Source organism: Myodes glareolus, chromosome 5, assembly GCF_982192425.1.
Source record: "Myodes glareolus chromosome 5, mMyoGla1.1, whole genome shotgun sequence".
Taxonomy (NCBI): Eukaryota; Metazoa; Chordata; class Mammalia; order Rodentia; family Cricetidae; genus Myodes; species Myodes glareolus.
Window position 1 is genome coordinate 7,997,426 of NC_142030.1, and position 14,017 is coordinate 8,011,442.

Below are 14,017 nucleotides of genomic sequence, written 5' to 3' on the forward strand. Positions count from 1 at the left end.
TTAGTACCTCTGAAGGTTGCTAGTTGTTTCTTTGTTCTTATACAGCCTGAATGGCTGGTGACCTTTGTTTATAATATCCTTCCCAGAACCATGGGTTTTGGGGACTGCAGAAATGTTAACCTGGGTATTCCATTACTGCAATAGGTCAAACCCCCGTAAATTCAAAGCAATATTAGCTACATATGGGTTCAACCTTCTTTTCTGTCCTTCTGGCCCTATGCATTGAATCCACCTCATGCTTTGTTTTACTTGAGATAGTGTTCCAATTTCCAGGAACTGAATATCTGCCTCTTGAAGAGGCCAATTTGGCTGCTAAAATTATGGAGTACTGATAGTCACATCCATACCTGTGTCTAGTAATCCCTCAATTACAATGCCATTTAGGCACACTCTTAGCTTTGGTCTTTGATCATTCATAGAAGTCTGCCAAAATATAAATTTCCTATCACCTACTGGAGTTTTTGACTCATCCTCCAAGTCTATTCTATCAACCAAAACAGTATGTTTTTTTTATAGTAGGCACTGGATTGTTTAATTTTCCTGTTGAAACTTGCTCTCCACAGTGACTGGGAATGACTGGGCCTTGTTTGACATTGGGGCCTGAAAGTCCCGAAAGAGGTCCCCAAGGAGTTTCCCGGCGGTATCTGGTTGCCTTGTCTTTCTCTTGTTGACCTACATTCATTAGTTCAATGCTGGCCTTTGCCACACCTCCTACATATACCAGAAGGCTGAGTCCTCCTATTCTTGCCATTCCTAGAGGAGACATTATTCCTAGGAATTCCTTGTCTACAGTCCCTTCTTAGAGTTCCTATTCTTCCACAATTAAAACATATGGCATTTGGTGTCTCCTCATACCATTGGAAATCGCTTCTCCTACCCAAGCTTCAGTACTATAGTCAAATGTTTCAACATTCATTATATGCAAGATCCATTCATCTATGGGTACTGATTCAACCTTCAAAAGCCCAAGGATCTTCTTACATTCCAAGTTGGCATTTTCAAAAGCCAAGGATTCAATTAGTACACTTCTAGCTTCAGGGTCTGTAACTCCTAATTTTACAACCCTAGTTAATCTTTGTGAGAAGTCAATAAAGGGTTTTCTCTCTGGCCTTGTTTAACCCTAATATATGATTCGGTCATCTTTCCTGGTTCCTGAATCCTGTCCCAAGCATTTAAAGTTGCTGTGCTACATAGGGACAGGTTGTGTTTGTAGTGAGCCTGCTTCTGAGGATCAGAGTAATGACCCTCTCCCAAGAATTTGATCTTGGGAAATGTCAACTCCTTTTGTTTTCTCCTGTTGCTCTAAAATTTTTGCCTCTTCTCTCCAATAACACTTCTAAAGCAGCTGAGGTCCATTTTTCTAGGACCATTGGGATTAACTGAAGCCAATCATGTGGGGTAGCCTTAGTGCTTGAAGTCCACGTTTAAACTATTTTCCTGACAAGTGGTGAAGGTAGGCCATGAGAAACTATTGCTTGTTTTATTTCTGTTAGATTGCTCATACGCACTGGTTCCCAGGTATATTCTTTCTGAGAAAATTACTGAATATACAGATGAAACTCTGTGTAAGGGGTCTGGTACATACTGATGAGGCTAAATTCTTTTCTTGTACCTTCTGTCCCTGCTCATCAATTTCAATAAATTCTTCAAATTTATTTAAAATTTCAAAGAATTTTCAAATAATTTTACTACTGCCTTTTTATAAAGTTTGAATCTCCTGTCCAGTGTTCTATTCTAATGTCCTCACAGAGGATTCCAAAATTTTCAGTAAAGATAATATCTCATTCTTGGACATATCTTAAGTTTTCAACAGATTCCAACAGATTCCACAGCACAAATTATTTCAGACAATTTTGTCAAATTTAATGCTATCCCTCTCCATAGTAGTGAACCATTTTTAAAAAATATTTTCTTTAATATTGAAAACAAAGCTAATTCCTAGAATCATATAATAGGAAGAAAAATAACAATAGTCTTACACAATATCTTCTACAATATAAGCAAAATATTGAACTCCTGGATGTTATCAGTCATTTTATGTAGTTTTTCAGATCTTATCTGTCCTGACGTAATTACAACTAACTAGCATAGGTGTAATAACCGTTATTGGCCAGCAGGTGTTGCAGTTACTAGCAGCAGCGAACATTTACTTGGGTACTGAAAAATATGCTTTGTTTAACAAATTAAGTATATTTATTAAGGTGATCAAATGATTCAGAGAATTGGGGCCCAGGATAAAGAGAAAACCCAAAGTTTTCTGTCAGTATGAGTTGTAGACTGTGTGCACCATGGGGATTAAAGGCAGCAGTGTGTGGGCTGGCGAGTGGGTTGTGAGCTGGGGGGAGTTGAACAGTCTGAGGGCCGGCTAAAGCCGTGGGCGGGAGAGTCAGTGCCCAAAGCACCACATGGCTGGCAGACCAATCCCCCAAAACGTGGACTGGTCCTCATGTTTGGGCACCAGATGATGGTGGAAGATACAAAATAATCCCACACTAGTTCAGAATTGCGTATAATAAAGGGTTATTTATTTAGGGGAGACATCACTGTCCTAGATCACAGTCCTCTGCATGAACGGGGAACAGGAACAGAGTCTAGCAGCTGGAAGTAAGAGCCGGAAGCCAGAGTGCAAGCACAGGCTTTTCAACTGCATTTACAAAATAAGAGACTACATCCAAGTGGGCTGGTATCTTAAAGGCTACTGATTGAAGGAGCGGAAGGAGCTTCCACAGTACTGGCACAGCTGTAATTTCCCTCTCCTGGAAGTGTTCCGAGCCTTGCTTCAAGACACCTTTCCTCTACAGCCATGCCAGTGTGGCATAACTGTTACTACCCTTACCACATACTATGGTCTCCAGTTGTTTACAGATCACAGGGATCTGTCAGTTAATTATGTAGAAAACAACTCCAGGCCAATGAGTGTGTCTAGTTCTCTGAGCCTAACCAGCTACTGACGTGTGTTAGAAACACAAGGAATCAAACTGCTGGAATCAACATGCACTCGGCAATGAAACAGGCATTTAAAAATGTATTTCTCTAACTATTATTTAAATTCTTTCAAATGCATTCAATGATAACAAATCAACATTTATAAATTGTTAGATACTAACCAAAATACACAGTGAGACAGCCCCCACTGTCCAAAGTCTCTTCTGTTATTTCCTTACATGACTGGGCTGTGACACAGTGGCTTCAGACTAAGTGCAGTTTGGTTTCTTGCCCTGTGCAGGGACTGTGCCTGCTCAGAAGAGCCATGGTAATGTCATTGTCTACAGTACACTTGCTGAGTAAGACGGCAAAAAAGCAAGGAAAGCATGGTAGCCACTTTAATCTTCATATTGACAGACTAACTGAATAACAGGATAGAATGTCTGAAACGTGACACATGCAAATAGATATTTATTTTGGAGTATGTTAGTGCTACCCTGTGAAAACAAACTTATTTGAATCTTGTTTAAGTTGCTTACTGCTGAAAGTCTATCAGAATCAATGGACTCACAACCTCTCTATACAGCCTACCTAGTTCCCATTGCAGAAATAACTGTCCATCTCTTGGAAACAAAACAAAACAAAAAAGTGTCTTCTATCTTCGGCTACAGTTATCACAGCATGGACAGGCATTCTGCACAGACTACATGCAAGAAGGCAAGAGGGCCTACATCTGATTTATTAAAGAATATTTCTCTTAGCAAGTGCATCCTTGCTAATATCATATGCTTATAAAATTGAATGAAATTTAACCAGGCATGCCCAGAGCTTATGTCTTTTAAACAATTTATACTTTTATTGGTTCCAATCTCACTAATAAGAATGTGCTTACTTATGGAAACAGAAAGCACTAAGTTTCTTTGGTCAGTGTCTTAGGCTATGGGGTAGAATATCCATGTGTTCACTTATTCTACAGTATTGTCATTTCTGTAGAATCTTGCATCTCAGTGTAGGTTTTATAGAAGGAATCCTTCCAGTCCCTCCTCTTCTACAAAGCCTGCTCCAGATGGCTCTGAGCAAGCAATAGGACCAGGAGGCAGAGTGGCAGCATTCCTCTAATTCAACACAACAGAAGACATAGAGAGTTTCAGTGTGCCAGTCTGTACTCGGGATGGATTCTGACACTGAAATATTTGAACCAAATTTCCTTTAGAACGTTTTCCACTTCAGATCTATTATTCACTGTGTTAAAAGATTTATTTCTGCTGGGCGGTGGTGGCACACGCTTGGCACTTAAGAGGCAGAGGCAGCCAGATCTCTGTGAGTTCGAGGCCAGCCTGGTCTATGAAGTGAATTTCAGGGCAGTCAGAGCTGCACAGAAAAACCCTGTCTCGAAAAACCAAAAAGTTATTTTCAATGCTCATGAAGAAAAACACCATGCTACATGAACCATTTGAAATATAAATTATTGTTTTTTTTCTCCTTTATATACTTCTGGCAGACATAATCTCAAAAATTAAATGCTAGATAATCAGCTATCCAGTGAGTTGTGATTTCAAAATGTTATCACTTTTTTTTGGACACAAATAAGGCAATTTTAATAATGTTTATGATGTCAGGGTAGAAGGCTAATTGACAGATCACTTATCACCACCTGCCATGCCCCCCCCCATCATGGTAGGGACTGAACTAGGGCCTCATACATTGTAAACACATTATACTGCAGATATACCTCCAGCTCAAGGCAACTTCACAAGGATTAGAAATAAGACTTGAGAAACAACATTGATACTTTATCTATCACTGAGTTAGGAAAATTATTTAACCCCTTTTTCTATTTCTTCATATCTAAGGAGGATAATCAGATCTGCTACACAGGAATAATTTTATACTCAATCTTTCATCTACTATGAGAAGCTGGGTGTGGTGGCATATGCCTGAACACCCAGCGTTCAGGAGGCTGAGGACACAGGGACTGAAGTCTTTGTTGTACCCAAAGAATCTGCCTCAAGAGAAAAAGTGGGAAGGATTGCTTTCTCAGCTGAGGGAATTTCTGTCAGTTCCTCGTTCACTCCTCCACCCCTCCCCACCCACCCATCCTGAGAGGCAGTCTGTAGAGTGGTTAGGAAGGCAAGCAAGCCCAAGGAGACAAGCTCTTTACTTCTTTGTCAGTTTGGACAATACTCAACATGCTTCGTCGGGTTTTCCTTCTCAGGAAAATAGCGGAGACAACAAAGCAAGATGCACAAAGCTCATGTGAGGTTAAGTCAGTGTCTCTAGGCATGAACTTGGTAAGCTCAGGTGAGGGTTGAGTCGGTGTCTCTAGGCATGCACTTGGTCAGTGTCTCTAGGCATGCACTTGAGTCCCTGTGATGGAATCTACAAGTGACAGATAGAATGTTACATGCGTTGGCATATTTTGCATATTTTACCTAAAAATGCAAAGAACTTAAGAATACATAGGAAAGCCAGGACAGAGTTGCTTACTGGCTTTATGTATGAACAAAGTAACGATATATTTAAGTGTTTGGAAGGCTGGAGAGATGGCTCAGTGGTTAGGAGCATGTGCTGCTCTTCTAGAGGACCTAAGTTTGGTTCCCAGCACCCACACAGGGCAGCTCACAAGCACTTGTACCTCCAGCCCCAGTGAATGCAGCACTGCTGGCCTCCACAAGCCCTGCACTCATATGTGCAGCTTAACCCAGCGCCCCAACCATATATTGAAAACACACACAGAACTAAAAACTAAAATGAAGTGCTTGGGAGAGGCACAGGAAGGGCCGAGGAGGTTATAGTGGAGAGCTGGCAGCATGAGGCAGAACTGGACCAGGGTCTGAGGTGAGTGCAGACACTGTGAGAGAACAAGCTGGCATCAGAGTTCCAAAGACATCCCAGACAGACTGAGAGTAAGAATACTGGAAGCGCTGGAGATGCAGGGAGGGCACCAGTCCATTTGTCTGAACAAGAGATGGAGGACAAGGCCAAGAGAAGATTACATCTGAAACCAACCGAAACTAAATGGTGTGTGTATGTGTGTGTGTGCGAGAGAGAGAGAGAGAGAGAGAGAGAGAGAGAGAGAGAGAGAGAGAGAGAGAGAGAGAGAAGGGGGGAATTCAAGGACAAAATGGAAGCTGGATTCCTTTGAGGAATACTTCTTGTTAATATTTGATTGTGGAACCTTAAAATAATTCATGCTATTATAAGAAAAAATAGTAATTAAAATAAAGATGTCACAAAATCGAAATAATGGGACTACAGACTCAAATCTTTACAGGTGGAAAATAGTTTTACTTACTTTCAGCATAGAGAAATGGTATTTTCAGTGAAGTATTTTCTACATGTAAAAGGAAAAGGGAGAATAACTATTTTACTGTCTAGTTTTTACTGGCAGTCACAAGGGGGATTTTGAGGCGGCTCTTGGTATTGTCATGTAAATATAAATTCCCATGCCCTTGAGATGGAACACCTTTAATGTTCAAAAACAGATGAAGGGAAATTCACAGAACGATGTTCTGAATTTGTTAGAATTATCATTATGAGTCACACATTCTGCATTCTGCCAGGAATAAATAGAGAGGGAAAGAGAAATTCTAATTGTTTTCCTCAAAAAGACCCAGAAACAAAATGGTGCCCTGACAATCTAAATGGTTTCCACATGGAAAGAACAAAACTACTAGTAAATAAACACTCTGGAGTCAATGGAAGCATTTGCTCCAAGTGCAGCAACTGTAGCAAGACCTAATTAGTATAACACCTGATGGACAGAAACACACCAGTGGTCTCTAACCAATAGGCTCAGCCCTGCAAACTGAGGCTAAAGGCCAGACAGGTATTCATCAGGCTTTCTCTACATTATCTACACCACACAGTGTTCAAGTGGTGGGAGAGGAGAAACTGTTAACAGAAGTAATCCTACATGGGAAAACAAAACAAAACAAGAAGTATCACCACTTTGCCACCCTTCATCCATCATGTGGCAGGGATCAGCATGGCCAACGCAGCACACAAAGCGCTGAAAGCACGGCAGCATAGACACGAGTCCCTTTGTCAAATAGAGTGAGACGGAGGAGAAACCCGAGGGAAAGGAGCCCCCAGATCTAAATGCCAGCGACAAGAACACAGGGGACAAAGGAGCACACAGAATGACACAGGAAGTATTTCTCAGCACTGGAGCTGATTAGGACAGCTGACCTGACTTCCCTTTCATCTTGGACACTTGGATTTTATTTACCAAGTTCATGCCAAAAGCAGGAAACAGAAATCATTGAACTCTTTCCAAAACCTCAGTTTTAGGTACAATTTGACTTCTTCAACAACAGCAACAACAAAAATAAAAAAATAAAAATTTCAAAGAAAACAGGACATGTAAGGAAGGAGAACTCATAAGTATAAGGGAATTAAAAACATTAAAGAATAAAACCATCAAGGGAATGCATGGGATGTACTCACCCATATTAGTTACTGTTACTGTTAAAGCAAGTGTGATGCTACTACGAATCCTTCTGTCAAATAATTGGATCAGCAAATGAACTAAGGGATTGAACTCCAAGGAAGTACAAATGGTCAACACATGAAAACATGTTCGACATCCTTAGCCCTCAGAAAAATGTAAATCAAGACTTCGCTGAAATTCCAGCTTACCACAGTCAGATCAGTTGTCAGAAAGAAAACAAATGGCAACTCATGCTGGTAAGGATGGCAGAGAGGAGAGCCCTAATACATTATTGGTAGAAATATAAATTTGTACAGACACTATGGAAACCACTTTGGAGGTTCCTCAAAAAGCTAAAAATAGATGAACCCAGCTAGTCCACTCCTGGGCACATACACAAAGGAATCCAAGTCAGCACACCATAGGATACACAGACCTCTAAGCTTATCAGTATCATCCACAAAAGCCAAGTGAAGGCATGAGCCTCTTTGTCTACTAAGGGTACACAGATACAATGGGGTTCAATAAAGAATGAAACGACACCAGTATAGAAAATAGAGCTAGGAAGCACAAGTATTGAAAGGGCACGTAGTTGTCCCATTGGTTGAGTCCGTATTTTAAAAAGACATGGAAGTAGGAGCACATTCAGTGAAGTTTTGCTTTACATTTCCTTCTGATGGCTAAAGATGTCAAACATGTTTTGATGTGGTGGCTATTCATACTTTATGGGTGAATTTTCGGTTTGATTCATTAGCCTATGCACACATTGATACTTCTCTAAGACAGCTGATAGATTGATAGGAATTTTGACTTTTCTCCTGAAATGATGGAGGAGGGTCATCTGTCTATTGTTACTTTCATTGGTTAATAAAGAGACTGCCTTGGCCTTTTTTGATAGGCCAGCCCTTAGGTGGGTGAAGTAGACAGAACAGAATGCTGGGCGGAAGAAGGCAATGAGGCAGTCGCCATGACTCTCCTCTCTGAGACAGCAACAGGTTAGAATCCTCCCGGTAAGCCACCACCTCATGGTGCTACACAGATCATTAGAAATGGGTTAATCAAGATGTGAGAGTTAGCCAATAAGAGGCTGAAACTAATGGGCCAAGCAGTGTTTAAAAGAATACAGTTTCCGTGTAATTATTTCGGGTAAAGCTAGCTGGGCGAGTGGCAGGACATAGCCCGCCACTCCTACTACACTGAAACATTTTTAATAGTTATTATCAATCTATCTATCCATCTATTAATCTATCTATCATCTGCTGTCTATCATCTATCTATCTATTGTGTGTACAGTGTTCTACCTGCATGTATGCCTGCATGACAGAAGAGGGCACCAGATCTCATTACAGATGGGTGTGAGTTACCATGGGGTTGCTGGGAATTGAACTCAGGACCTCTGGGAGAACACTCAGTGCTCTTAACTTCTGAGTCATCTTTCCAGCAAATTTCGACTTTTCTTACCATTTCTCCAGATATAAACATTTTTTCATGATAATACACTGAAAATGGTTTTTAGCCCAAGAAACATTTTTACTTTTTGGTCCTTAAGCTTATAAGTAGAAATCACTATAGCTCCTTCCAGACTCAGTGAAAGAGATAATTTATAGTTTTTAGGAACTAAATTTGAAATTTAATTAAGTTATCTATGAAGCCTGCCTGTGTCCTCTAGTTTGGGAGCATGCCCCATATTGTAATTGCTGTTAAAAAAATGACACAAACCTTTATCTAAGGCTTAATGTCCTTAGGAAGGAGAACACGTAGTTTTCAGTCTGTCTCTCTAATTAGTAATTTAAGCATATGTTCAGCATTTAACTCTAAATGTTTGCCTTTTCCCCAAGCTCTAATACAGCTGTCCAAGATTTGAATGCCAGAAAACATTTAAATATCAACATCTGTTGAATTATGTTAATTTAGTGTAATATAATTGGGCATGAGATGGAATTGATCGGAAATATATGAAATAAACAAAGGTAAATTCCCATCTGTAGCCTGGTACACAAACAAAATCAATATGGAATGACAAAAGTATTTATTCCCTAAAAGAAAAAAAAGTACTGGATATAAAACAAATTTGATTAAAAAACAATCGGACCAACAACTATATAAACAAGTTTCGTATTATTCTAAAATGAATTTGCATTGATCTTATAACTGAAAAATGGTAAAAATGACAATTAAGTGTTTAACATTTGACTTTTTTATATTAGTAAGTAAAATATTTTACTTACAGATACATGGGCATTAAATTATTTGATACTGAAGGATTTTGTTCTACTGTGATCGAGTGGTGGAAGACTTTAGTAGGTGGGACTAGGAAATGAACTTGTCACATGCTGGCACCCCGCTGAGACAGTCACCAGACACACCGACTTTATCTTCAAGTATGTTTATTCTAGAGACCTTAAGATACAAACTCAAGCAGCAACATTCCAGTATCTCTCCCATTAATGAGTTAGGGCTGACTGCTTGTTTGGGGAAGCATTTCGGCACAGGAGCACAGTGCATCGCCATTCCCAAATGCTCCCTAATGAAGTTACAAGGCTGCAGGAGTGACACCGGTTGTCGGGATCCAGCTCTGCAGGTGCACCTTAATCATTTCCTAGGGGACCCATCTCTGGGAGCTAAAGGTTAGAGCTGTGTCCGTGCCCACTTAATCACTGGGCCAATTTGGAGAGTGCCAACTGTGAAACAGACACCTGTCCTTAAGGAAATAGACTCCAGACCACACATTTATTTCAGTTAACGGTGCTGGAAGAGCTCACACATGCTAACAATTTTCTGTCATTAGTGACCACAGCTACCTCCAACCGCCATCCTTGGGGACAGAGCCTATGCACATGTCTAAGCATTTGAAAACATCTAGCTCACCTGTGGGAAAAAGAGGTTACTAAGTGATCAGAGTTACACCAAAGGAGAGAGAATTTTTAGAATTTTATTCACTATACAAGATAAAGAAGGTATTTCTACTCAGTAAACTATCTCATTCTTTGTGGGTCCCTCATCTCCAACCAAAAAGCAACAGCTAAAAATTCAAACTGACTAGTGACTAATTTATTTGGTATAATCATAACTTAAAATAGCCCTCCCCAGTCATTCATTTAAAATCTTGGCAAGAAAGGTTAGAATTTCAGAATGCCAAAGGACAGGATTCATGAGCACTGGCAATTTGTGCCCAGTGAGGTTTTATAAAATACAATAATTTGATCGTAGAGTGTAGAATGGGAAAATTAAACCCCTTAAAAGCCATTTTATATCACATGTGTGGGAAGTTTCCAATTATTCTGCTCTAACTATCTCTAGCCCTCGAAGTTATTCAAATGTTCTTTTTAATTAGGACACATATATAATTAAATGTATTCCAATTAAACAAATATGGAATGCATACATTCTAATTAAAGTGAACATGTGAGTGTCTTCTATTAACTTGGCCATGCACACATATGAATGAATGGGAATCACTTCGAGAGGCTCTTCCCATGGAGGGCTGAGCAAAGCTGTTCACCTCAAATGAAGTCTTACCCTAGTTCTCAATTTGGGAAGAAGAGGTCATAAAGAACTATAACATTTTTAAGCCAGTGTTTAAAGGTGGTCCCGAGTCACTCTTTGGCCATATAAAATGTCAATCAGCATAACTTACTTTAAAAGTACAGTGTTAAATGATTACAGCTCCAATGTGACAAGGACAGGTCTGTTTAACATGCTAAAGACCCCAGAAGACAGGCCAGGCGGTGTGGCTTTGCTGATATATGCAATTTTGTGTATGTTTCTGGGAAAGGCAGTGACACACACACAGTCCACATCCTTATGCAGTTTGTAATGAGCAGCCCTCTGCCCATTTATTAACAGCTGTGCAGAGATGTAGCCGTTAATACTTCCATTTATTTTTGGCAAAGCTGCAAAATGACAAATAGTTTTGTATCTGTTGCAAATTAGGTTTCCTTTCCAAACGGCAAATGACAGCATGGGGAAGACTGAATCCTTGAACATCTTTGGATCTTTAGAAGATCAAATAAAAAGCAGCTGTAATTCTCTCACATCTGTGACAAAAATGGTGACAAGTACCAGCACGTGGAAATGAATGCCTTCCACAATGGGACAAACAGCGACACTCTTTTCATTCTGATGGGAGGAGGAAGACATGAAAGAGAACAGGAACCCATCTTAGATAACTGGGAATATATAACAGGATTGACTGTTTCTCAGATTAAATCTATTGTTTTCTATTTTATTAGATTTTTATTTTAATCAACCTGGCAAGAGTAAAGCAAATATCAATCAATCAATAAATCAATCAACCAATCAATCAATCCACTTTCTCCTCGGATGAGCAGATAATATCAGGAATCAGGTCACATAGTACACAAGGGATATCAAACCATGTGTGTGAAATAAATGAAAAATATACTTTTAGGGATAAAGTCAAAAGATATCACAGAAATTAATAGAATCTAATACTATCACCAACAAACAGACTTTTGCTTGATTTCAAGCAATACCTCAAAGTATTAGATAGTCTGCCTAGGTCCTTTTTACGAGTATATGACAAAAATCAAATATTCCAAGAGTCTGGTAAGGAAGAGGGGAAATTCTACATCACCACAAGGCCCTCCAGGGATGAAGGGAAACTTCTTGATGAAAACAGCTGAGTTGAGCTGCCCCAAGTTCTCAAGTTGTTAATGGACTCTCAAGTAGAAAACACGTCACCAGTGTGTAAACACTGGGGTGGGAACACTTGTCCCAGAATGACACATGATTGAGTACCAGGCATCCCTTCATGCCTGTGAACTAGCTGGCTTTAAGTTTGGGAAACTTTGAACTGAAGCTAGATCAAAGTTTTTACAGAATTATGAAAATACTTACTTGTAACTTTAAGTGAGAGATGCCATGGGGAAAGATTTATTTTTAAAGACACAAATTTTAAGATTTGCTTAAATTTTAAGGAGCACAATCTGTCACCTGAATGCTGAAATGTAAGACTGGAACACGCAAGGCATTTCCCACTGGCTGTGCACTGACAGCCAGTCCTTCCCTCTGCAGGTAACTGTAGATGGTACGTGGGTTGAAACACCCTGTCTCATTGGCTCCAGATGAGGTGGTACCCAAGCTAGAGTTACCCAGCTCTGGAATAGGCCGAGAACAATGTAGATGCTGTTCCTGTTCTAAAAGTCACACAGGAGTTAGACATGGTGGTGTCTGCCTGTTACTCAGCACTGTGGAGGCTGAAGCAAGACAGCTCTGACCAGAACAGTTTCAGCCACTTGCTAACATCCCATCTCACAACAACAGAACAAAACCACTCAGGTACAATGCCCAAGGATTTTGTTTGGTTCTCACTTTGAAGGACAGATTACTCAACATCATGTCTACTAATGATTAAAATTTAAAAGTGATAAGTAGTTCCAAAGGTAACATTTAAATGTGCTTTTATTTAACTATGTTTTGAAAGCAATTTTTGTTTTCTAGAGTTTCCGCTTATATTCTGAAAGATTTTGAGGTAACTAAAAATGACCCAATGGCACAAAAACCTGGTTCTCATTAAACATTAGACAAGAAAAAAAAATACAGCAAAATTAGAGTGAAATTCATGGTAGGAAACGGAGAGTAAACACGGAAGCAACAGAGAATGGCTGGAAAACAGAACTCTACAGTGACAGCTGGGAGAGTGGACCTGGAGTCCGAGCCACACAGTGCTTAGTGAGCAGAGTGTGCACCCAGGAGCTGGAGGTCTACCTGGGCAAAACACTGTGACGGTCTCCAAGAACAAACAACACCCTTTACCTCAAAGAAAACCAAAGTCCTATGTTATGGCCATAAGACCTAAAGAATGAGAAGAATCAGTAAAAGATAAGCAACATAGAAAAACACTGGAAGGCTGTGCAGCTTTAACCACTGCAGGGAAAATCCTGAGGAAACCACCCAATGAGCACCCAAGGGCGACGCTATAAGGAAAGGGTTCTCATTACTCACTGTGAACACGTCTGCTGTGTGACAGGGCTCTCTGAGAAACAACATGAAGCAACGAGCTGACAGGCAGGTTAGAGGAATGACATCAACTATACGGGCAATCAGTGAGTCTATAATTTCATTTATAGTAAGTGTAAGTGCTAATGCAGCCTGTTTTTATTTTATTAATAACCACTGGGACATAACAGGATGATATATTATATGACAAGCATTGCGAATGGTAAGTAAGCAGGGCAGAGATGCCAGAAGTATTGAGGCAAGGTATGAAATTCAGAAGTCTCTCACTTTGATGAACGAACATGCAGACATACAGGATAGTTCATAGAACACAACAGAAACTGTATGAGAATGACTGAGAGTTTGAGGCCAGCCTGTTCTAAAGTGTGAGACCCTCTCTTAAAAGCAAATGAGCAAGTGACTGAAAATATTAAAATGGGGTGTGTTTAAGGAGATCTTATATACTGTCTTTCTTCTCTGTGTATGTTAGATACAGCACTGCCTCATGTTAGTAGACAGACAATACTGCTATATTTACATTAATGTAAAGAGCGCAAAACATTAAAGTAGGAGAGGAAAGAGTATGAAGCAGATACCCAGAAACCTACCACTCGATGTTCTGTAGTTAGTAGCATTGGTAAAGATATAACTGAAGCTCTGCTAGGAAGATTCTTAAATTCCCCAAGGTGCCCGGAAGAG

At 39.9% G+C, this 14,017-nt stretch overlaps 1 protein-coding gene across 9 annotated transcripts in view; it reads right to left on the reverse strand.

The window, feature by feature from the left end:
• Window positions 1-14,017, reverse strand: part of Gpatch2 (G-patch domain containing 2) — a 210,976-nt gene that overhangs the window by 80,421 nt on the left and 116,538 nt on the right. Inside the window, exon 9 of one of the 9 annotated variants that reach the window (XM_085687569.2) lies at window positions 11,374-11,476. The exons of the other annotated variants lie outside the window; for them this stretch is intronic. Within the exon in view, the coding sequence (XP_085543695.1) occupies window positions 11,389-11,476 (88 nt within the window). The 3' untranslated portion in view covers window positions 11,374-11,388. Of the gene's footprint in view, window positions 1-11,373; window positions 11,477-14,017 lie in introns of those variants that run through there. 9 annotated transcript variants of the gene reach the window in all.